The following is a 24,278-nucleotide window of genomic DNA, read 5'->3' as shown; positions in this document are numbered from 1 at the left end:
CCCGCACAGCCCGGGTTTCCCAAAGATCTATTCGTTCGGTGCAGGGTGAGTGACGGAAATTTGCAACGTTTGGTTTCCGGGCCTGAGGCACTCGGTGTACCCGACAGAGGACCCTCCTAGGCAGATTTCTCTAGCCGTGGGGCTCATGTAACGATCGCTACAAACACTCCTAATAAAGGTGTACAGGAAGGTAGACCCGCCCGCTGCAGCCCGAGTCCACACACGCCAAGCGCGCTGGAGAACACTTTTTCCTTGATCCGTGGGGAAGAGAAAACGAATTTTAACATAAACATATTTGCATACGCCCCTCCCCCGGCTCCGCCCCTAGGTGGCGCGGGCGCGCCGCCGAACGCCAGCGCCAGGGGGCGGGGTGGGGGGGGCGAGTCCTCCGAGAGCCCGGTTTGGCTTGCAGCGCTGGGATTGGTCTCTCCGGACTCCGCCTCCAGCGCATGTCATTAGCATCTCATTAGCTGTCCGCTCGGGCTCCGGAGGCAGCCACAGCCGCCAGTCTGAGGCAGGTGCCCGAAATGGCGAGTGCTGTGCTGCCGAGCGGATCCCAGTGTGCGGCGGCAGCGGCAGTGGCGGCGGCGGCGGCGCCTCCCGGGCTCCGGCTCCGGCTTCTGCTGTTGCTCCTTTCCGCCGCGGCACTGATCCCCACAGGTAGGTGTGGACACTGGCCAGTTGACCCCTAATCTCCCAAGGCACCCCAGTAGCTGTAGCCTCGGGGGGGGGGGGAAACGTTTCCATGACAACCTCCTCCCCACTTCTTAAATCCGAAGCCGAGGGTGTGTGGCGAGAAAACTCAGGGCTGAGATGGAAAGGGCTGAGGAGATCGGTGATCCCCTTCTCCCCTGCCCGGCTGGGTGTGAATGAGAGCTCTCAGGGATGGCTGCACCCACACCTTTTCTCCCTGGCTTGGCGCGGGGTGCAGAGTGGAGTGAGAACTGGGGGTCCGGGGACTAGAGAGTATGGGGAAAGGGGATGGACCGAAAGCACCTTCAGACCTTCAGGACCCTTCTGAACTCGCTGTTGTCCCCGTAACTTGCAGGTCCTCCTGTCTCCCAGGGCGCCCATTCGCCCCCACCTCTCCAGCGAATTCCCCAGTTCTCCATCCCTCTAAGCCTCCCCCATGGCTGACTACCAGCCGCCTCCGGCGTGATTCCTCACCAGTCCCCAGGACATCCCCAGACTTGTCTCATCTTCCCTGCCCCGCTCCCTGCGCTCTGCCTTTCTCCTCTGCCCCCTAACTGCACGCCTCTCGTGCTTTCCTCCTGCGGATCACAGCCCCTCCGCCCCCTCAGCTAGTCGGCGGGTCTTCTTGGACAGGCTCCAGGCAGGAAAAGTTCCCGGGCCCCGGCCTCGCGTGTGTGTGTGGGGGCAGTCGCTTTCGCCGCCTCTGCGGGGAGGCGCCGGGAGCCCGCAGCCTGCCCGCCCCACGGCGTCCTCCGCTACGAGTGGGGACGCAGGATTTCCCGGCTGCTTGTCCTTTCCGCGGCCCGAGGGTGGTGGAGGGGGCGTTCGCGGCCTCTGCGGCCACGCGGGCACCCTGCGGCCCTCCCGGCGCCCCCTGTGTGGACAGCCGTTTTGGGAATTTGCCCAGGGGCGGCTCTGCAAGCCCGACGCCTTCCCTGAAGACGCCGAGCACTCGGCAGGAGCAAGATGTGTGGCTGCCGGTGTGCCGGGCGCGTTGGCGCGGTCGGGAAAGAAGAGGGCAGTGTTTGCTTTTGCTAACAAAAGGGAGCCGGAGCTCTTCCCCGGTGGAGAGGCTGGCTGTGCTGCACCCTGCCTCCCTTCCCGCCACCTCGCCGCGTTCAGCCGGGCGGCCTTCCCGCGCCCCTGGCCGCCTGCTGCAGACTCGGGGCGGGCACCGGGACCGAGTGGCACGGGGCCACGGGGGGCGGGCGGCTGTGCTGGAGGGGATGCAGCAGGGCTGTGCGCCTGCAAAGCTCCTCCTTGCAGCTCCGGAGCTGCAGGACCCGGCAGCAACAAGTGGCGGAGGACGCGAGAGCTCAGTCCCCACCTACGGAGCCCCCGGCCTGGGCGGGCGCAGCGGTGGGGCCACCGTGCGCTCCGGGGGCGCTTCTCCGCCTGGGCTGTGCCTTTTGTTTACACGCTAGAGGACACAGTTACGTAAACACCGCAGGAGACACGCTGTAGGAAATGGGGGATATCTGGGGGCGCTTGCTAGCTTGGAATTGGGGGATTCCTGGCTGGCCGTTTCCCCCTAAAAGAGGCTTGTAAAGGAGCTCGGTTTGGGGAACCTACTGGGGCTGTGTAGGGGTGGGAGTCTGGCAGCAGCTTCAATTCCAGCACTGAGGATTTTTTTCTTCCATGCCACTGTCTTGTCTCCGGATGTTGTTTATGTGTTTTTCCTCTGTGAATTCTTAATTTATGAGTTACGAGATAATTGGGTTCAGCCGATGCCGGTGTGGTTACAACTTCATTTCAGGTGATGCCTCTGACTGCATGGGTTCAATAAAATGTTCCTGAAAGATCCCTCGAGCTGCTGCATTGTAAAAAGCGCCAGTGTCAGTTAAACGTGAGCGTGAGCGAGAGTAAAGGCTCAGAAACTGGCGCATAATAGAGGCAACAATAGACTTGTATAGGCTGCAAAAAGGGGGGAACGCACTGGTCGGGGATATTGCCTTTCCACTGAAAATGGGAGCCTTGCAATGCCGCTTGGCAGCACAGTAAGGATTAGATTATGCTTAGCCTGTCTAGCTTGCTCTTTGAAGACATGGGGTAGTAGCAACAGCCCTATATTCCTATATTTGTAACTATCTGATGGTAAGAAGTTGCCTTCCCTGCGAGGGATATATATGCTGACTTAGAAAGGAGCGGTCTGGAACTCAACCGTGTCTGTCAAAGCCACATGAAAATTCTGTTGCCAGTTACCATGGAAGCAGCTTCTTGCTCTTGTGTACATCCCTGTTTGTAGCTTGGTTATCAGATTGTGTTTAAATTAGAAAGTAATTGGGTTTGATTTGGAGAGAGGGGGTGAGCTGACTTTCTTAAAACATTTTATATAGCAATAATAATAATTTAATATTATTATTATTTTGTGGTAAGTTTTAGAGGACATCTTAGACCAGCCTGGGTCCCATACTCCAGGGGTAAATTTCAGGTGTGTGCCAAGGGACTTTTCTTCCCAGGTCCTCTTAATTCAAGCCTTTTCAGAGGCCTCCAGGTCCTACTCCCAGGGTTAAAGAAACCTGTTGGTGCTTCTTAAGTTCATTAGGCATGTTTCATTTACATTCACCCTGGGAAGGCGAACTAGGGCCGTTGTTCAGTAGGTTCTGGTTCTGTTTTCCCCTGCAACTGAAGCTATCCATCCCCAGGAGAAAATCTACTTTCATCCCTCCTGTGGTTTTTGGATGAAATGGTTGTTAATGAAATGCAGCAAAAATGGGATTGCCTAAGCTCACTGCACAGTGTTAATCACGCCTGTTACGTTTCAGGTGCATGCATGCTGCTGTTTTCCATCCTGAGTGAACCAGTGGTTGATCACCCCCCTCTTCCCTTTCTCAGGATTAGAGAAGATGGCTGATGGACCGGGGTTTGTGCTGGTGATGGGAAGCCCCGGGGCTGAGTTTGGCTTGCCTCAGCCTGTTGGGGCTTGCCTACCCTGGATGGGGACTTTACAAAAGTGCCGCCCTGCTATTGTTGTCATCCCCTGCATCAAATTGAATAGCCACAGGAGGCACTTGCACTAGTCTGTGATATATTTGATAAAATATCCCTCATTAATGCCACTTTATATTTACAGTGTGTCACTGGAGACGCACAAGGCTTCATTTAGTGACTTGTGTGATGAGACAAGCTTGCATTATTTGCCTGGGACATTTTGGAGGAACAAGAGACCCATTGAGCAATCTTTTGAAATGAACAAATACGAAAAAGGGGGGAATAAAAGAGCAGGCAGTTCTCTGGAACAAAGAGCTTTATTCATATGGATGTTGTACATGCTTTATCCAGTTTTCCCCAATGGCCCTCCTGGTAAGGGGAGTGGGACAGGGAAGACGCCAACAGGCAGGACACTTTCCCTTCCTCTCTCACTTCCTGACTTCATATTTCTTATCGGATTTGGTCCCCGGCTCACTGCCTACTCATCTCTCTCCACTCCCTCTAAAATCCCAGAAGGTAACAGCTTCCTGGGTCTCGAGAGAAATTTTGAAACCTTTTCTCCCAGCTCTGAATTTCAACAGAAGAAAGTGCTAGCTACCTGTTGAGATTGATGTCGTTGGAGGACATATTGGTTGAAGGAAAAGAGATGTCACTTTACTATGACATGTGTCAAGAAGTGGTTGATAGTGAATGTCAGATTGGTAAGATGTTTTTATCATTATAACATTAGTTGTACTATTTATTTTTAAAGCAATTCTGTGAAAAACCAACATCCAAAAGTTTGATTATTATTAATGGTGCTATTGGAGTTCTTTGTGACTCTCCCTACACCCGATACATTTTAACCTCAAACATAAGTGGATTTTTATTATTCCTTGGCCTATATTGCTAAATGATTTTTTTTTAGGCTTTAAAAATTGGTAAGATTGCTTTGACTATAAACTGTCTCATTCTCTATGGGTTTCTCTGTGTGACATTTTAATGTCTAATTGGCCACTTAGAATTTCTATTTTAAAACTGGGTGTGTGTGTGTATGTTTTTAACAAAAGGCCCATTTCAATGTGGGGAATCTTTTGAATTGGACCAAACTAATCAGTGCTATGATTTGAATGGAAATTTACCAACATATGAAGAAAATTTATAGGAATAAATGCAAAAGAGTCAAATGCTGTGTATCTTTCTTGGGAAGAATAGCGCTGACCATTATGCTGGGCATTTTTAACTGAAAATCCAGCACAGAAAGGAGAAATCACAGCGACATCTGTTGCAGAATTGAAAATTTGCTGCTTTGAGTTGGAAGCAATTAGTCCCGTGTAAGCACCTAATGGTATCAGTGTGTGTGTGTGTGTATGTATGTACTGATAACAAATATATGCGTATACATACTTAGATATACATATATATGAACATTATACAAAAACTTGCCCACATATAATATTCATATTAAAAAGTATTTAATAGAAAAGGTAACCTTTTAGGGTGGCGCCTGTGGCTCAAGGAGTAGGGTGCCGGTCCCATATGCCAGAGGTGGCGGGTTCAAACCTAGCCCCGGCCAAAATCCAAAAAAAAAAAAAAAAAAAAGAAAAGGTAACCTTTTAGCACTAAAGCTCTTTATTAAAAAAAATTTAATACCTTTTGAGAAATTAGAGATTCTTATAATTATGGAATTTTTGAAAGGGGAAAGATAATAGAAATAATCTGATGAAATCCTATTATTTTGGAGTGAGGCAGCTGAAGGCCAGTGAAGGAAGGACCTTGCTCTGCAATTGAACTGAGGCTAAGTTATCTACAGATCCTGGATTGGGACAGATCCCTTGATGTCCAGCCAGTGGACCTTCTGTTCCATCTCCTGGCAGGGATGCCTACTCGGAGATACGGATCATGGGTCAACGCTATCTTGGCTAAAAATATTTTGTATTTTGAAGGCAACAGGATTAATTGTTGCCCCAGGTAATAAACCCATGGATCAGAGGAGTGACCTCTGGGAAGAAATGACCAGTTCTTGGTAACATTGTCTTTGGTGTTGACAAATGATTTTGAAATCTCTGGACGTTATCTGGCAGCCACAATGTGCGTATTGTCCAAAACACCTTCCTGGGGAGAACTCGGGATTTGTATTGCTGTAATAAGTCAGATATGTGGAAACTAGGTTTCAGAAGACTCAGGTTTAGATTTTTAAGATTCTTTTTTTTTTTTTTTTTTGCCTTTTCAAGGTTTAATATTAACAGCAAAACTGGTTCCACATAACGTAGAAAAAAAGGAATTGTTCTTAAGTCAAGATCAAGAACATAGCTTGTTTTTCTTCCAGAGTGCTGGTCCCTTTGCTTTAAGCAGAAAAAACTGAGGATTAAAAAAAAAGAATTGACTTTTGCAAGATGATTTTTTTTTTTTTTTTTACATTGATCAGATTCTCCTTCATTTTCCATTTTTATCATGGACGTTTTCAAATACATACAAAAGTGGAAAGAATGCCATATTTAATCCTGTGTGCACATCACCCATTTTCAGTAATTATTCACCCCTGGTCAATCTGTCCCCTGTGTGCTTCCTTCTTTTCCAAGATTATTTTAAATCCTATCATTTCTTCTATAATTACTTTAGAAGCAGTCTCTGAGACACAGCCCTTCTTTCCCCCTCAGCCACAGTGTCATTATCTGAATGTAGAAGGCAGTGTTCTCAACTGGATGGACAGAAGATTTGCCCCACCCGGCTTTACCTAGGATGGTAGAATGAAGGCTTGTTGTAGTGGGTAAAAGCACAAGCCAGGGCGCTATTCCTGCCTTCTCTGAGGACACCTTCTCCTGTGGTTTGATTTTTTTGGAGCAAGGTTTTGTTTGGATCGGATAAGATGAGTTTTATTGTTGTGTAAATACAGTTGTGTAAATATGCAGTAATTGTAGCTAATCCTTCAACTGTGGTGTGCTATGGAAAGCACCCTTGGCGAGATTGGACATTTCTAGTTGTCCCATAATGAATACCCTGTGTCTGAGGACTTCTGTAGGGAAGCCTTATTTTAGTTTGGTGGCTGCGAGATACTCCGTTCATATATTTATCTTTAGAGCCTCCATGATATAAATGCCTTTGCATTTCACCAATATATTGTTTAAAAGAAAAATGTTTATCCCCATTTCTAACTGGCTAAGTGCTAATTTCAGCCTATATTCTGTAACCGAAGTGATCACAAAATGTCTTTGGCTTGGGAAACCATACCACAAGCTGTAAGTATTTGGGCCTTATTTTTGTGGGATGAGGGCAGAGGGTGGTGGGGAGAGAAAAGGTTACTTACTACCTTTGTTTCTCAATATTTGCCCCATTGATTTAAAATACGAGTTTATAATTTTAGCTAGCATGTTGGAACGCTTCAGTGTTAATTTCTAAACTTCTTTGGTTTTTCTGAAAATAGGCTGGCTCCATTTTCCAAGGTTCGTGAAATGTGAGCGTTTTTCTTTTTTTAAGGGGATCTTTCTCAAATGTTTTATTTAATGTGGATATAAATCTGAAGCATTACATTTTTTGGTTTCCAGCCAAACAGGTAATTCCATATCAGATGCTTTTGAGGGGTCTGCGTGGCTTTGGACAGGTGAACACCTGGCCCTGGGCCTCTCCTCTTCGCTGACCTTCACAGAAGAACCGCAGAAAGGAATACACACATTTGGGGGCTTGGGGAGTGCCACCACAACAGAATAACAAGCCTTTGTTTGGAAACCATCAATGAAGCAAGGAACCCACTGGAATGTTTGTAATTACAAATGGCACCTCCTTGTTTAAATTTCAGAAGCCACAGTTTCTTTTTCAGAGATTTAAATTGCAGGCTCTAGCCAGCAGCTGCTGTTGTGGTTAATGGGCAGTTTCTCTTTGAAGGTCTTCCAGTGCTGTTTCTCAAAAGCTTGGTGCAGTTGGCCTTGATCTAGGGTTAGAAAAAAGGGGGATGTAAGTATTTATATACATGCACAGCCCAAATGATGTGTGGCCTTTATTATTACTTAAAAGAGAACTTGGGATGAAGGTCTAGAGAAAGCAAGTATTAAGCTAACCTGTCATAATTGACAGGTGTCTTGAAGGAGGTGATTATGTTAATTGAGATAAGGTGGAGAAGATTTTTTTTCTGTTAGTAGGTATTTTACTGGAATAGTGTCATTTGACCCAACATTTTGATCTGATATATATATTTAAATGCTACTCAGGGTTTGAAGTTGATATTCCAGTGACACGGACTCTTAAAAATGCCTAGAGTAAGTGTCCTGCTCTTGGCAGACTTCCTTGGGAAGGTAGGCGCTTTAATTTGTCTTTAGCTGTCCAGTGCTGGACGGTAGTGTCAAGTTACAATTAAGTTGTGTGGTCCCTGGAGTGGGCGGGGAAGAATCTGCCTGAAAAGAGAGGGTTCACCAGCCCCCTGTCTCCCATTGTCCGTACCATACCTTCACTTGGCTGGGATTAACCCAGAAGTTAATGTTTAAGCAATTGAATCTTTCATCTTTCTGCCATAGGTATTAACTTTTTTCCCACGTCTCCATTATTCTGAATGACACCACTGACGTCCTGGTCTCCAAGGCCTCTACGTTTGGCATCTTTCCCTCCTCCTTAGCTTTCACTGTTGGACTGAAAGAAAATAGGGCAGATTGTTTCTCCCTGACATTCTCTGGAAACTTCTGTGTCCTATCCAAACTCTGTTTTTTACTAGTAGAAGCTTCCTAGCCAATTCCCTCACCCCAGCCTCTGCTAGTCAGAACTCAGATCTACCTGCCCAGTTCTCATTCTTCTCAGGACAGGATTGTGACACTTCCCTTTCAGAAACCTAATCTCACATTCTTTTTGCGTTAAATTCAAACTTCATACTGTTTTGTCTTTAGGCTGTTCTTCGACTGCCCTCTCATTTCCTCTCTAATGCCCCTCATTTCTTATTACTTTTCAGCCCAATCCTGATGGGACTGGAAGACTGATGCTTCTCCAGTGAAACTGAGGAAGGAAGTGGTTTCCCCCATCAGCCTTCAGCCATTGCATAAAACTACTACCTGTTTTTTCCCCTTCACTGTCTCTCTTGGTTTGTAGGTGTAGGATGGCTCCTTTTTCCTTGCCTACCTTGAGAATAAACACCTTTCCTTTGCATCTTTCATTTTAACTAACATGTACTTATCTAAAATATAATTCAATCAGGCATTTTTTTTTGGTTTTTTTTGGCCTTACAGGTGTATACACAAACATGTTTCTTTATGCTAAGGCAAAATGTGTTGATATTACAGCCATGATTTTAATGGGAATTTTAAACTTTAGAATGTTGAAAACCTATCGTGCTTATGTGGCCGTTTGTATTGGAATATGGGGATTTACTACAGCATGAAAGTGGTATCATTGACTTAACAAATTACAAGCTGGCGAAGTAACTCTCTCAGACAAGAAGTGAAGTCCTTTAGAAGTAGGAAGACGTTTTAAGGGTCACAGTCAAAGGGCCTCGTGTGTAGTGGCTGACTTGGGATGAATGAGATCGGCCCTTCTGAAGATGATCCAAAAGATCCGATCTTTAGAGGAGTATTTGGTGCTCCTGCCTCATGTGTAGAGCTACTGGAAAAAAAAACAAAAAAACAAAAACCTACCTGGAAACATGTAAGGGAGGCACTCTAAAACCCAGGCCTTTCTTAGCTTAGTGTTTTAAGCATGTCTGATTTGGGAAGTGGTTTTGCCCAACTAAATGCATTCATTGCCCGCATTGGGGCCATCTGTGAAGTTGGTTGCATTTTGGTAGATTACACAGAGGGTGAATTATCACTGGCTTAAGAACAAAAAATGAAATCTTTGTTTTTGAGTCTAACTGCTAAACTTGTTATCTTGAGGATCTTTTCAAAGCCTTTATCTGGTAGTAATATCTGCCAGAGTTCTTCGTTTCTTTTTTTTCTTGCTTGGCATCCTTCCTTTGCAGAGTTTAGTTCTTGCTAGTCGAAAAAGGTTGTGCAGCATGATAATACAGAGATATAAAAATTTGATTATCTTGGAGTATTTTGGGACAGTCTTGGGAAATAGGCTGTATGTCAAAATGCAGTATGCTTTTGGCTCTGTGCTGAAAACACGTATGCCTTGTGATAAACCAGCAAGTCATCAGCTTGATTCCCTCTTCTGAATAAAAAAGGGAACATTACTTCATTTCTCTTGCAGAAACCCTTATTTAAACAATGAAAACTTCAAAGATAGGAAGGAAAAAAAAGTTAATTTAGTACTAAATTACTGCTCAAATGGTTTTATCTCTTAAAAGGTTCAAGTAGAGATTAGCTTAAATAACACGGAATTTCACTTTTCCCTGTGTATCTCTGGTGAGTATGCCAGAAGGTGAAGAGGCCTCTGTCTCCTTTGCTTTAGTTTTTGTTAGTAATCACATGAACGTTAGTAGCTGTTCATTTCCTTTTCCTAAAGCAAAGCTGTCCGTTTCTTAGCTGGGTTGGCAAGCAGACTACCCCGTTGAGATTATAGAACAGTAAAACCAAGTGCTTTACCCAAACCTCATAGGATGGCAAACAGAAAATAAAATTATTTATATGAATATGCTTAAGTAGGAAGTGTTTTACTGCAGGTATCAATGTGTTTATCTCTGTCTATCCATCAGTCACTTTTATTAAAGCAGCCACTGCCTCGTGGTGGGGGTTATGTCTCTGGCTACCTACTAATCACATTTGTAAATTCCTCACATGTTAGGGAATACTGAAAAAAAAAAAAAAGTACTTAATTGTCTCTAAGGTGAAACTCAAGAACACAGTGGCAGTAATATCCCACCTGGAGTTGAATGTTTTTTGAAAGTGAGTGAAATCATCTAGTAACCTTGGAGAAACTGACAATGATTTTAATGTCTAATTGCTGGGTCTTTTAACACAGGATTTCATTATTTGACTCAGCTTTCTGTATTTTCTACGCCACGTTTAATAAAGAAATGGCGTTTCTATAGCCCACCATAAGACCTTTGGTAGAAAACTGAGCATTTAAAAATGATTTTAAAACTGAACATTGACTTTTACACTAGGCACTGTTAGGTACATCTGTGACTTCCAGAAGATTTTAGTCTATTTTTTCCGTAAAAATTTCAAGACTATCAGAAAGTCGAAAGAAGAGTATAATGAATACTTGATTTATTGAGATCCATCCATTGTTAACATTTTGCCTGTTTGCTTTGTTTCTGACTCTCTAAATAATGTATACACACTTGTGCTCATGTCTTTTTTTTTCCCTAGCCATGTGAAAGCAAGTTGTATCATGATACTTTACCCTTGAATACTTTGGTGTGTTCAAATTTCCCCAGTTATCCCATTCATATTCTTTTTTTTTTTTTTTTTTTTTTTTGTGTGCAGTTTTTGGCTGGGGCTGGGTTTGAACCCACCACCTCCAGCATATGGGGCTGGCGCCCTACTCCTTTGAGCCACAGGCACCACCCCCCATTCATATTCTTTACGGATGTTGCTTTGTCCTCCCCCAGAATCCTTTAGCGATTGCACACTGGTTTTAATTCTCATGTCTCTAGTTTCTTTTAATCCAGAACTTTTACCCCGTTCTCTACCTTTTTTTCTTTAAGGGGTTTCTTTCCTGGCATTGACATTCGGATGTGTCCAGGCCTGCATTGTGCAGATTGATATTTTCTCTTAGTTCAGATTAAACATCTTTGGCAAAAGCCTTGCGTAGCCGACCTTGCCACCTTCTTGTAGCATCACACTGGGAGACATAATATCGGTTGGTCCTGTTACCGGTTTGATCCCTTGGTTAATTAAGAATATGCTACTTCGTTTAGGTAGATTTACAGGTTTTTTTCCTTTTTTTGTCCCTTTGTAATTAATATGTAATCCATGATATTTTGCAACTGAAGATCCTATTCTTTAACAGCAGTCAACTCAGTTGTTTTAGCAGCATTGATAAACCTGTCTGAATCTAATATTATACCAGTAGTTAGAAAATTGTGACTTTCTAATTTTCTAATTCCTCTATGTGAGGGAGAGGTATTCCTGCATAAAAATGAGCTTGCCGCCTCCTTTCTTCACAGCGGGCTCCTAGATATAAAAAATAAAAATTCAGTGTGATATATTTCATTACTATCAAATTTGGCCAGTGTGAGTCTCTTCAGACCGTATCTTTTCAATATGGCCTCATTCATTTTTAAGCGCTTTCTTATTTTATGTCACAATAAGATACCTAAGCTTACCTTGTATTTTCTCTACCCCAGACCTGGAATCAGCTATTTTTTCAAGGAGTCCCTTTTCTCTTTAGTGGGAGAATGGCATGACATTAAGATACCAAAAAGTTATGCATGTTGCTAATGACTTGCCATTGTTCCTAGACTTTTTCGGTGGTGACAACTAGGATATATAGATAGAGATTTAGAAATAGATATAGTTGATCTTGAACAACAGAGGTCTGAACTGTGCAGAGGTTTTTATTCTGACTCTGTCACACCTGAGGCAGCAAGAGGAATTCCTCCTCTTTCTCCTGTTCCTCAGCCTACTTACCTTGAAGATCTTTTTGATGATCCACTTCCACTTAATGAATAGGAAATATATTTTCCCTTCTTTATGATGGTCTTAATAACATTTTCTTTTCTCTAGCTTTATTTTAAGAGTATAGTATGTAATACATAAGATATACAAAATATGCATTAATTAACTTTCTGTTATAGATGAGGTATCTGGACAACAGTAGGCCATTAGTTGTTGAATTTTGGGAGAGTCAAAATTGTACGTGGATTTTTGATGCAGCCCCAGGGTAGGTGCTCAAACACCCATGTTTCTCAGGGGTCAGCTGTGTGTATGTGTGTGTATTCATTTAAATCATTAGTTCATACCGACACCTTCAATTCGAGTTTAACCACCCCCCTGTTCTTTCTCTCCAGTTTTTATCTCCCATTCCTTATGTTTATTTGCCTTCTCCTGTGGTAAAAACCCTGGTTCCCGTCCACATTGATGTCTTATAATTAGCACAAAATACAGTGGTATCTCCATAGGTGACCACCTTCCTACATTGACCACCTCCTTGAGTTGGTCTAATTTTCATAGACCAGACACCACATCACATGTACATACAGGAGGCCGAGTTCCTTATGTTGACCAGTTTGTGACAGGCCCGAGGTTCTACTGTAGTTTTAGAATGATTCCATCAAGACCGTTGTAGAACAAATTTACCAGTGAAGCTCAAGATTTTTTGCCATTCTTTTTGTCTTTAAACCAGATTCCGCTGCGATGGACAAGCGTATTGTGTTCATAAGTTCCCAAATTAGTTCCTTTTGTTTGTGTGTTATTAATTTGATGTATAGTTAGAATTATGTTTCTGTTTAGATTCAAAAGTTTTCCCTACCTTTGTTAATTTATATTTTGAACATGTAGATCATTATCATGGCTAAAAAATCGTATCTATATAAAGACACTCCAGGTCCTATACTTTGTCTCATTCCCATCTACCTTCCTGTAGTTGCCAATTTCATTTGGTCCTATTTTACTGTGGGTATCTTTTACTTCTTTCCTACTATGTTCAGTTCTCTTCCATTTCTTTCTTCTAAGGTCATAGCTTTACTTGGCTAGTGGGAAGAATCGTGTATTCAACTTTTTTTCTTTTAATTCACCAAAGTGACTTGTAACAGAACAAGGAGGGTTTCTTTCCATATAATACCGTGTGTGCATCTGGTGTTTAGTAACCGCCTCAAGCCCCACGTCTGCCCTATATGCCATATAACTTAGTGCACAGCTCAGACGCCTTTTGCATCTAAACTTCATACCATGTCCTAACACTGTCTGTTGGCCATCTCAATCCAGACTTCCCACTGTTAATCTCATTCATATTAAATGAGAGAATCACAACTAAGTGTCTTCACTCCTGATCTCATTTAATCGTTACTCTCCACCTGTACGTAGTTAACACTCTTGCTTCATGTTACATATGAGGAAGCCAAAGGCATGACAGGTCCCTTTTCCAAGAGATACACATGGAAAACAGCATCTGAACCAGATCTGCCTTCAAAACCAATACTTTTAAATACTACACTGTATTCTCCTAAAATTCTTAAGATGTCTAAAAGTGAACTTAACATCTGTTCTCTGCACAACTCCCTCTATCTGACCTTCTTGTCCTGATGAAGGCTGCCACCATCTACGCCGGTTGAATGAGCCTGGGAGTCAGAGTGGAGCCTTCCCTCCTCTGTTACCATTTCTCCCTCTGTTAGCTACAAGTCCTGCTTGTCTTCCTTTCATACAGGAGGGAAATAGACTTACCCCGGGATAATAGCCCCTTAATTGGTCCATTTCCATCTAGCATTATTCTTTGTGATGCATCCTTAATTCTGCTTCTAGATGGATCTTTCTAAAACACACATTAGGGGTTACTTTCTTGCTTAAAGTTTTTTAAAGTTTTCTTGGCACCTTAACGTTGAAGCTTATTCTCTCTCAGTATGGCCTGCACTGTTCTTCCTCTCCTGGCTTCTGTCTTCCTCAAGCTCATTTTGGGCCAACTCTCCCCGCCGTGTCCTAGACGCACCAGGCCTCTCTGCTTTTTATACGCCACCTCCTTTGCCTGAATCCCCCTTATCTATGTCTGTATGGCTGGTTGCCACAGGTATTTCAAGATCCACCAGGGAAACTTCCAAGACTGCTCAGGCTGCTGAAGTCCCTTTTCCTTTTTTCCCTCTACTTCCCTAAAGGCTATTCCTGACTCACCTTCCTTCCTATCACACAGCCTTCCTTGAATAGCCCAAATCTCCTCTGTATTTCTGCTGTACATTTGTCCAGCTTGTTCCCACAGCGATGTCCCATCCTGTATGTTTAAATCCTAGGCAAACATAAAGGCCCAAGTCCAGTGTTTTTCTTCCCCAAGTCTTATATAATTTCCCAGCCCGAATATCCTTTCAACTTCCATTACAATTTCTCTAACCATCCATGACTTTCATCATTTTTCACCTTATTATATGTTGGTGTGTGTCCATGGACCCATGTCTTCCAGCTCCTCTGTGGGAGAGATGATTTCTTAGTCAGCTTTGTATCCTTACAGCATACAGCACAAGGCTCTGCACGTAGTATGTGCTCAATAAACATTTGTTGAAGCAATTAATGAATTGGAAATTAGGTATCCATTGCCTATTAAATTATTTCTAACCCTTTCCGCATACACATGAACAGGGAACATGACGATATTAATTCAGTCTTGAAGACCAGTATAAAAATGAATCACCGCAAGGTCTTTTATTCATCATTTTCATGTTATGTAATTTGATTTCTTTTAAATATATTCTATCCTTGTTTGCTGTGGATGCTGGTAGTTGGGATATGGAATTTGCCACAGGCCATAGTGTTTATGAATTTAATTTAGTGGTGTTTTATCAGCTTTTAGGGCTCTAATTCTTGGGAGGTGTTGTTTGTTCTTTCATAATGAATGAAGCACTATCAGCGTGGCTGACTCTCTTGTATCCTGAAGAACTGGCTTCTGGTATGTTTGTTCATGCTTACTTGTTGAAGAGTCATTGGAGAGATTTAGATTTGCAGCTCAGATAAGAGATCTCTCTCCATTTATTTAATCACTTCACAATCCTGGGATAGTTGGACTTTGAGTCATTGCTCAGCCCCCATTGTCACTTTAGAGTTGAAGCAACAAACCCAGAAACTTATCTCTGAGGCCATCTGCTCCTCTTCACCTCAGCTATCGTGAAAGTCTTGTCTTAAAACAGATATATTCTCAGTAGCAGCATGGTGCACATAGGGAAATTTAAACCTCGGGGTAACAGTTTTCCTTGTACAATAATAAAGATGTATGTTGAGTCAGTGGCTACAGGATCAAAAAATAGATCACAGTAACTGGATCAAACCTAAGAAATGGCTTGTTCCTGTGTTTTGAAAAATGAGCTGGGTAACGCAGCGTGTTTTGTGGAGATGCGTCCACGATGCGTGTGACTCTGTACAGCTGGTGTGAAATAAGACTGTGGCAAAATTAAACCTATAAAGTTAATTGCCTAAAACTGGTCTAGTTTTAAGAAGAAAGGAGGTTTGCTTTAGGTCTTCCTTGCAAGAGGGGAGAGATTTCCTGTGTAGGCAAGAGAGTGTGTGTGTTTGCTATAACATTACCTTTTAATTTAGTAGAAGTTTGGAGTTTGTTCTTTCCCGTGAATATAGAGGTGGCACCACTCTAACCGGAGTTTATTGCTGTAATATTTTTAAAGTGCCTTTGTAACACCGATCTGTCTGTGACCTTGTGAAGGCGTTTTTTGAGGGGGGGGTGGGGCAAGCCCTTTTTCTCACTGTCATCAGTGGGAAAAACTCAATAACTCTAACTTCCTGACAGTAGTGGGAGGGGAGGAGGGCCTATCATAACTTGTTTTTTATGGCTTATGTCTAAAGTGTTCCCTTCATAGTCACATCCATCTATTTAGTCTTCTCTTTTCTCTGCCTAAGGCGTGCATCCAGCCTCGGCTGTGTTTGGTACTTTAATGCTTTGAATTATGGAGCATCGTAGTATTTTATTGATGCTTCCCTTGTAGCTAGATAGCTCTGTATTGTCTTAGGTTACGCAGCTTGCATTTCTTAGGCCTTGTAAGTGGATTATTGCAATTAGTTGGTTTTGTGAGGAATAACATATCTACTTTGATTTCTGCTATGTGCCTACTCATTTTTCTGGTATACTTTTTTTTTCAACTTTTGCCTTTTTAACCATTCAGGTTAGAAGTATTAAGCCCTTTCTTTCCACCATAATTCTCAGCAGATACATCTTTTTCAGCGTGACCTACTGTCAAATAAATAATGATTTGATGGCAATATTTAAGAAAAATTATACCTTTGAAATACAGATTTTTGTCAGTGTGCTAATGTATAGTATGTGATTGGTATTATCCAAGGAGAAAAGATTAGTTAATCAGTTTCTTCTAGAATTAGGCAGCTAGGGCTTCACACGTCCTATTTAAAAACAATTGCACCTCCGTCCTTTTGGCAGAATTGCTTATTTCATTATTTTGGTCATTTGCGTGAAAACAAGTTGATCGTTCTTTAAAACATCACCTGTTCAGTTTCCTTTTTCTCTGGAATTGTTATTCCTTAAGCATCATTCCGGTCATGCAGTAGCATGAATCAGATCTGGAAAGTTAGAATTTCAAAGTCGGGTATGAGAGGAATTTTTCTTCACCTTTTTTAACCAAAAAATGATCTCTCATTTTCCTATTAATTTACCTGTGATTACATCTCCTTGTTTCATAAAGTGAGTGCACACAGAGTTATGTTTTAATAGAATATTTTTTAAAGTTTTAGGATGTTTTAAAATGAGGCCATCAACCTTCAAGGTTTTGACCTGAACTTTTCATGAACTAAGGGTGCAAGAAAAGGATAGATTTAAAAAAAAAAAAAAAAAGATGAATATATAATGTACTTATAATGGAATAGCTGATCAAAGTTAAATTCATTTTATAACATCTGTCTTCTGCTAGTTCCCAAAGCACTCTACCATTTCAACAGGAGAAGCTCTCTTTGAAAAAAAAAAAATGTTTCTCTTTTTAACAAAAAGCTTTGAAAACGACTGGCCTAAGCAGAATGTGTCCTTCAAGTTCAAAACAGGGCTGGAAAGAAGGAAGCCCAGTTTCCTGAAGAACACATCAGGGTCAAAGCCATCGGTGGTGACAAGGAACGCTTGTTTGCTTGACCTCCTCCTCTTCTCCTTCTCTTTGGGGTCCTGGGGGTGTGTGGCTGTAGGGCAGCAGAGAACCACCTAAGGAGCTGAGATTTCCAGTCACTGGCTTCTCTACCTTCCCAACAGACAAGTATAAAGGAGGGAGCTAGCCTGGACTTGGGACTGTAGAAGGCTTTCCATTTAACCAGAGTTTTGAAAACAGAGGTGAGAAAGAAGGATGTTATTCCAGTTGAGGAAGACAACACAAATAAAGCTACAGGTTACAAAGCTAAAATGACCAGTGTGAGAGACGATGTTAGCATCAGACAGCTGGGGGACAGGTGGTTTTAAAAAAAATGCCAGGCGGTCATTTGAAACCATTAAAATTTTTTTTACTTTTTTTTTTGAGACAGAGTCTCACTATGTCACCCTCGGTTGAGTGCTGTCACATCACAGCTCACAGCAACCTCAAACTCTTGAGCTTACGCGATTCTCTTGCCTCTGCCTCTCAAGTAGCTGAGACTACAGGTGCCCACCACAACAGCAGGCTATTTTTTTATTGTAGTTGTCATTGTTTGGCAGACCCGGGCCGGGTTTGAACCCTACAGCCCCAGTGTATGTGGCTGGCACCCTAGCCGCTGCGCTACAGGTGCCAAGCCTATTAAAACATTTTTGAACAGAGAGGTAACATCATATTGGGTCTTTGGAAATATGAATCTTGGAGTGATTTGAAACTGAGAGATTGGATTATAAAGGGAAAGATTATTTAGTGGTATAATAGTTCAAATAGGATGAAAACTTGAACTAAGTTAGTGAGGAGGAATACAGGTTGAATTGACTAGATTTGGTGACTGCCTGGAGAATAGGGATTGAGGAAAAAATAAAGAATAAAAACAAGGCTGGGCACAGTGGATTATATCTGTAATCCCAGCAATTTGGAAGGCCAAGGTGGGAAGATCACTTGAGGCCAGGAGTTTGAGACCAGCCAGAACAGCATAGTGAGACCCGGTCTCTATTAAAAAACCCCCAAACTTAGCTGAGTCTGGTGGCACTTGCCTATGGTCTCAGCTACTCATGAGGCTGAGGCAGGAGCACTGCTCAAGCCTAGGGACTCAAGGATGCAGTAAGTTATGATCATGCCACTGCACTTCAACCTGGGTAACAGAGGGAGGCCTTGTCTTAAAAGTATCTCAAGAATGGAAGAAAAAGTATCCAATGTACTCAGCCCTACTATGAAACTAATTTATAGCTTTCATATGAAAGCTATAACCCAATTATAACCTAAGAATATGGGGAAAGGGGAAAAGGAGGGGAAGGGAGGGGGGAGAATGGGTAGAGGGAGGGTAATTGGTGGGACCACACGTACGGTGCATCTTTCCAGGGTACATGTGAAACTTAGTAAATGTAGAATGTAAATGTCTTAACACAATAACTAAGAAAATGCCAGGAAGGCTATGTTAACCAGTGTGATGAAAATATGTGAAATTGTATATAAAACCAGTGTATGGTGCCCCATGATTGCATTAATGTACACAGCTGTGATTTAATAAAAAAATAATAAAACCAAGAAAGACAGTAAAAAATGAAGGTGTGCTTTGATCTCAAACTTGAGTGTCTAGGAGAATGGCTATTTCTTTTTCTTTTTTTTTTCGGTTTTTGGCCGGGGCTGGGTTTGAACCCGCCACCTCTGGCATATGGGACCGGCGCCCTACTCCTTGAGCCACAGGCGCCGCCCAAGAATGGCTATTTCAATTAGCAGAAATAAAAGTTTCAGTAAGGGAAACAACGAGCTTGGTTTTGGATATGTTATACTTGAGCTATTGGAACATTCGGGAAGAATGTTTAGAAATGTTTAGAAAGCAGTTTGAAATGTAGTAGCATTTAGCAGAGAAACTGAGAGTAGAAATATTAAGTGCTGGAGACAGGGCAGTACTGATCTTGAAGGGGTGGCACCAAGAGGTAGAACCTTAAGGAGGGTGTGTTGGGGACAGAATGAGGAACACTGGTAAGTAAGGACCAGGATGGATTAGTCAGAGGACCAGAGACTAATGTTGTAGAAGGAGGGGGTAACAGGTGGGAGATGGGCAGGGATGATGTGGGATAGAAGCTTGTTTAACTAAGGTGCTGAAGAGTCATTAAAGATGAGAGTATTGTCTTAGAAAAGACTGAAGTCTGGGGAGGAGGTTATTTAAGCAAATGAATTACACGTCCATGAATTATCCAGTCATACAGCTAGGATGTGGCAGCACCAGAACCAGACTGCAGGCTCTTTGATATGAATCCATTTCTCATTGTAATACACCAGTCTGTCAAATTGTGTCTTTGCCTTGCTGTAGGGATCCACGGTGAGCCTGTTCAGCCTGCCCATGTTACTTAAAATGTTGTTTAATTAATATTGAAGTAGTATTGAATAAAGAACAAATTAATGAACCTCACGACTGAAATCCCTGAATTTCATGTGATGAATGACAGCGTTGGCAGGCTTCCGCTTGGAGGGAGGAGAGATGGAGGCTGTTTTTCTGGGAGGGTGCTGCCTTAACCACCAGCACTAGAGAACAAAACAAATGCTGGTGCCACACAGGGAGCACTTTGAGGATGGCAGGAAGAATCTAGGTCAGCTTCACGGCAACTCCTATTCTTTAGATAGATTAAAGTTTGCCACCCTGGTTTTCAGTGTGCTGTGCAAAGTCCAGAAAGAGTGTGCGTGGTTCCTTAGCACATATTAGTTAGTAGGGGGTCATGAATTAAATTGATGTATGGGAGCATTTTGATTTACGGTTGAGTAGAGAGAGTGCAGCTCAGGCCTAACATGGCAACATGCTGAGTTGTGGTCTGCATCTCCTTCAATCCTTGATGTAAAAGACAGATACTTGTGGACATTTCATACCAGCTTTAGGAGATGGCTGGTCTTCTATAGATAGGTAATCAGAAAGCAGCTCAGGTTAGCAGTAGAGCTCCGGAACCTGGGCTGACCAGTCTAGCATCTTTTCCCCAGCCATGCCTCTAGTGCTATCTAATAGGACTTTCTGAGATGATGGAAATGTTTCATATCTGTTATCCAGTATAGTCACATGTGACTACTGAGTACTTGAAGTATGGCTTTTATAAGGAGCTAAATTTTTAATCTTATTTAATTTTAATTAATTTATATTTAGCCATATGTGGCTGTTGGCTACCACATTGGGTAGCGTTTTAGACTAAAATAAGTTGAAAAGCTAAATTCTCATGCTCCTCAATAGCATTCACTGGTGAGGGGAGACAGGAAGAGGGGTTGAGTTGCATTGATACTGACTCCAAACTCAGTAGGCTTATATTGAATGCTGGGCTCAGCTATCGTGGGCATCCGAATTGTGAACTTTCTCAACTTTTCTCTTACTTTTGGTGTCCGAAAGCATCTGGGATATCGTAATTGCCCTTCCCTCATTTGAAGAATTATCTCTTTTGGCCTTAGAAGGGTATAGCTCATCTAATGCATAGATTGATAACTCTAAGCTTTGTCCTTAGGAAGCTAAATTTTGAAGGTGACTGCTAACATAACTATGCTGGCGTATGCCAATTCACATTGTTATTATTATTATTTTTTGTTGTGCTGAAAGTGAGTGAAATGTGAAAAGAAACGTTATTCATTTTAAATAGTTTTGACCGCCAGGTTAATACAACCCTTAAGCGGAGCTTCACGATGTCTGGCCATAGTAACTGCTTTTAACTTGATTTAAAGTTCTTAAACATTCTGAATTGATTCACCTAATCTTTTTATACTGAACATACAATTTTCAGGCCCTTTTTTATTTTCAAATCCATAACTGACAGCTGTTCAACACTTCATTCAAATAGTTTTAAGAGTTTTAGAGAAAAGTTGGGACAGACTGGATTTACAGACATCAGTTGGAGTGAGATATTGTGGATTTAAAGATGGGAGAAGAGAGAGGAAAATGTGAAATAATTATTGCTTGTTCGCCACTTGCCCAATGACAGTGATTTGAAGCATAGTAACTAACACAGCTGAAAGGTAGCAGAAGGACGTTTGAGTTAACTTTCAAATCCTAACAAGCAATGAATATTCCCTTTGAAAACAAAATTTTCCTGTGTAGTCCCATTTGTTTTATTACATGTTTAAAAACATTTATGCACAGGAATGCGTGTACACCCAAACCTCACTACTACCCGTTTCTTGACATATATCTCACAGATTTTTTTTTTTTTTTTTGTAGAGATAGAGTTTCACTTTATTGCCCTCGGTAGAGTGCCGTGGCGTCACACAGCTCACAGCAACCTCCAACTCCTGGGCTTAGGCGATTCTCCTGCCTCAGCCTCCCGAGTAGCTGGGACTACAGGCGCCCGCCACAATGCCCGGCTATTTTTTTTTTGTTGTTGCAGTTTGGCCGGGGCTGGGTTTGAACCCGCCACCCTCGGCATATGGGGCTGGCGCCCTGCTCACTGAGCCACAGGCGCCACCCATCTCACAGATTTTTTGAGATCATTAGCTCCTTAAAGGAGGTAAGTCTTTAAGGGATTCCATGATATCCAAAGTGGATTTAACCATTTTATAAGAGAAACAAAGTCATGAGGTCTTTCACCTCTACTTCTGATGACAAATGAAATCACTCTGAGACCCAAGAGGGCCCTGGACTAAGGGAATGTAGAGAAGCCTCAGGGTATACTGTTCAACCCAGAGTTAAAACCAACGTGACTGTAAATTTTGTGCTTAGGTTTCTAATGCCTTTTGAGTGAAGGCTGCACACCTGTCAGTGTGTGTGTGTGTGTGCGTGTGTGTGAGAGAGAGATTTACTATGTGCTAGACACTGTGGTAGGTACCTGGTTTACAAAAATGAATTATGTAGGATTTCTTCCCTCAAGGGACTTATATTTTGGATTCTTGTGCAAGACACAGTAAAAATAACAATACTGTGTGCCAAGAACCAGAACAGACATAGTCTGGGAGTGCAGAAAAAGCAAAGAAGAGGAGCATTTTTTTTTTTTTTTTTTTTTTTTTGAGACAGAGTCTCACTCTGTCGCCCTGGGTGGAGTGCCATCGCATCATCATAGCTCATGGCAACCTCAAACTTCGGGGCTCAAATGATCTTCTTGCCTCAGCCTCCCAAGTAGCTGGACTATAGGCACTCACCACCACGCTTGGCTAATTTTTATATGTTTTATTTTTTTAGTAGAAATGAGGTCTCATTCTGGCTCAGGCTGGTCTCAAACTCCTGAGCTCAAGCAATCCACTTGTCTTGGCCTCCCAAGGATTCCAGACCTGAACCACTGTGCCCAGACAAGTCAGGAAAGACTTAAAGTCTTGAGTTAGGTCTTGAAAGATAGGTCGGAGATAGCCCAGAGAGATGGTACTAGAGTGTGGAAAGATACAGAAACATAGAAACATAGGAGATTCTGGAAATGGCAGATAGTTTGGTACGGCTGAGGAGAAAAGCCTTTGAAGCAGCGCCCTAGTGTACAGCTGGAGAGTGCATAGGAGTCAAATCATGCAAGCCCAACTTGACACTAATGAGGAATTTGAGCTTCCTTCCATGCAGAGTGCCACTGGGGGTAGTGAGGGGAGACTGTGGAATGAATGGGGACGGTTAGAGATCTGAGGTAGGAGGGCAGTTGGGGAGAGGTCTCAACCCAGGTATTTGTAGTTTGGGAGGACCTGGTTTCAGGATATAGTGAGGAGTGTAGAATTTTATAACTGATCAAGGGAGTGAGGAAATGAGTCTAGGCTAATAGTCAGGTCCTGGCTTGGCTGCCTGAGTAGGTCCACTACCCAAGATAGGGACCATAGAAGGTGGCCAGTGTTGGGAGTAAAAGACGGTATGGGTGACGGTGGAGAGGTCGAGTTGAGGCACATCCCCGTGGAACTATCTACTAGCACTCTGTAGTAATCGTTTGGAGCCAGGGCCATGGACGACATCTCCAGGAAGGATGTGTACACCAGGTGGGAAGAAGAGGAGGAGGGAAGGACAGAACCTCAGGGAACGCCAGCAATTAGAGGTAGGCAGGAAAAGATGGACTGCCGAGAGAAATGGAAAAGGAGCTGCCAGAGACTTCAAGGAAGACCAGGAAAGGCTTTAGTCTTGGCCTCTGAGAGAGAGAGGAGAGTTCTAAGGAGGGGAGTGAGCAGCAGTGTCAGACGCTCCAGGGAGGTCAGGTAAGAGAAAGGAGGCCATCCGGGATGTGCGCTTAGGCACCTGCAGGGAGGTCAGGTAAGAGAAAGGAGGCCATCCAGGATGTGCGCTTAGGCACCTGCAGGGAGGTCAGGTAAGAGAAAGGAGGCCATCCAGGATGTGCGCTTAGGCACCTGCAGGGAGCTCTAGGTCTCTCATAGCAGCAGTGAGTGTGGAAACAAGATGGCAGTGGGCGAGGCACATGGGAAGTGCAGAATAGGGACTGCACCTGTGGACAAGTGTTGTAAGAAGCTTACTGGTGAGGGTAAGGGGAGGGAGGAGGAAGCGGAAATAAGCAGATGTAGGATTAAGGAGGTGTAGGCCTGTGAGATGGAGCTGGGGCAGGCGGGAGACTGGACATGTTTGAAATACCCTCCTCCCGGGGATCTCAGGAGATGTAGGACGAAGGGAAATTTTAAAACGTGTATTTTTTAGATGAGAGAGGCTTGAGAAGGCTTGTATTTATGTTTATAAAATGAGGTAGTCCCAAGTGAGATTGAAGGTAAGGGAGCGAGTTGGTCCCTGACCAGCAAGGAACATGATGAGGCTCTGGAGGGGGGATTTGCTTGAGAGGAGTGGGTGGCGGGAGACTTTTTTTCCTTCTGAGATAGAGACAGTGGAATAGGTGAGCTTGTACACTGCAGGGCGGAGCGTCCAAGGGAGGACCTCGTTGTGGAGGCAGGAGCCAGGGCTACACCTGGTGACACGATGGAGCTGGGGGCAGTGGGAAACTGGGAATGCTTGGAACGTTCTTCCCAGGGAACTCGGAAGGTTGTAGAGAGCATCCTGCTGAGGTTGAAAGTGGCATGCTGTAGTGATCCCAGTCCCCTAGGTTTCTGATTGTTCTCCCCTGCACAGCAGGCTCAATACATCTCTTTACCGGATAGATTGGTTTTGAGA

The 24,278-nt window shown here is 43.3% G+C and overlaps 1 protein-coding gene across 9 annotated transcripts in view; it reads left to right on the top strand.

Annotated features, from left to right (window-relative positions):
- Positions 1–398: 398 nt before the first annotated feature.
- CADM1 (cell adhesion molecule 1) overlaps positions 399–24,278 on the top strand; it is a 336,966-nt gene continuing 313,086 nt past the window's right edge. For 6 of the 9 annotated variants that reach the window (XM_053593668.1, XM_053593665.1, XM_053593667.1 and 3 more), the window contains exon 1: positions 509–660. In XM_053593668.1, the coding sequence (XP_053449643.1) occupies positions 528–660 (133 nt within the window). In that variant the 5' untranslated portion in view covers positions 509–527. Of the gene's footprint in view, positions 661–24,278 lie in introns of all 9 variants that reach the window. The other 3 variants (XM_053593671.1, XM_053593669.1, XM_053593662.1) reach the window with 1 other exon arrangement.

This window comes from Nycticebus coucang, chromosome 6 (assembly GCF_027406575.1).
Source record: "Nycticebus coucang isolate mNycCou1 chromosome 6, mNycCou1.pri, whole genome shotgun sequence".
NCBI lineage: Eukaryota > Metazoa > Chordata > Mammalia > Primates > Lorisidae > Nycticebus > Nycticebus coucang.
The sequence above is the reverse complement of the archived record's forward strand: the minus strand, read 5'-3'. Positions and strand labels throughout refer to the sequence as shown.